This window comes from Ailuropoda melanoleuca, unplaced genomic scaffold, assembly GCF_002007445.2.
Source record: "Ailuropoda melanoleuca isolate Jingjing unplaced genomic scaffold, ASM200744v2 unplaced-scaffold34718, whole genome shotgun sequence".
In the NCBI taxonomy this organism is placed as follows: Eukaryota; Metazoa; Chordata; class Mammalia; order Carnivora; family Ursidae; genus Ailuropoda; species Ailuropoda melanoleuca.
The window spans coordinates 1-515 of NW_023205746.1; the positions used below are offsets into that span (position 1 = coordinate 1).

At 46.4% G+C, this 515-nt stretch overlaps 1 protein-coding gene across 1 annotated transcript; it reads left to right on the forward strand.

Moving 5' to 3' along the window:
• Positions 1-109: 109 nt before the first annotated feature.
• LOC117798794 (small nuclear ribonucleoprotein Sm D1-like) lies at positions 110-469 on the forward strand. The gene is made up of 2 exons (XM_034651257.1): positions 110-197; positions 321-469. The coding sequence occupies exons 1-2, from the start codon at positions 110-112 to the stop codon at positions 467-469; spliced, it is 237 nt and encodes a 78-aa protein (XP_034507148.1).
• The last annotated feature ends 46 nt before the right edge of the window (positions 470-515 follow it).

Genomic DNA, 515 nt, shown 5'->3' on the forward strand with positions numbered 1-515 from the left:
CCGGACCGTCTTGTGCTTTGCGGCCTTGACTCTCCAGTGCTCAATTTTTTCTATTCCGCTTTACAGGCGGGAGCATTTCTCCGCGGTTCATACCGAAAACGCTGCCAGGATGAAGCTTGTGAGGTTTTTGATGAAATTAAGTCATGAAACCGTTACTATTGAACTAAAAAACGGAACCCAGGTCCACGGAACAATTACAGGTGTAGATGTGAGTATGAATACACATCTTAAAGCGGTAAAAATGACCCTGAAGAACAGAGAGCCTGTACAACTAGAGACCTTAAGTATTCGGGGAAATAATATCCGATACTTTATTCTACCTGACAGCCTGCCTCTTGATACATTACTGGTGGATGTTGAACCCAAAGTTAGATCCAAAAAAAGAGAAGCGGTTGCTGGAAGAGGGCGAGGGCGTGGCCGTGGAAGAGGGCGAGGCCGTGGCAGAGGCAGAGGCGGGCCCAGGCGATAATTTTGACAAGCTACACATGGCAGACTATTTTGAAATGTTTTTGTAC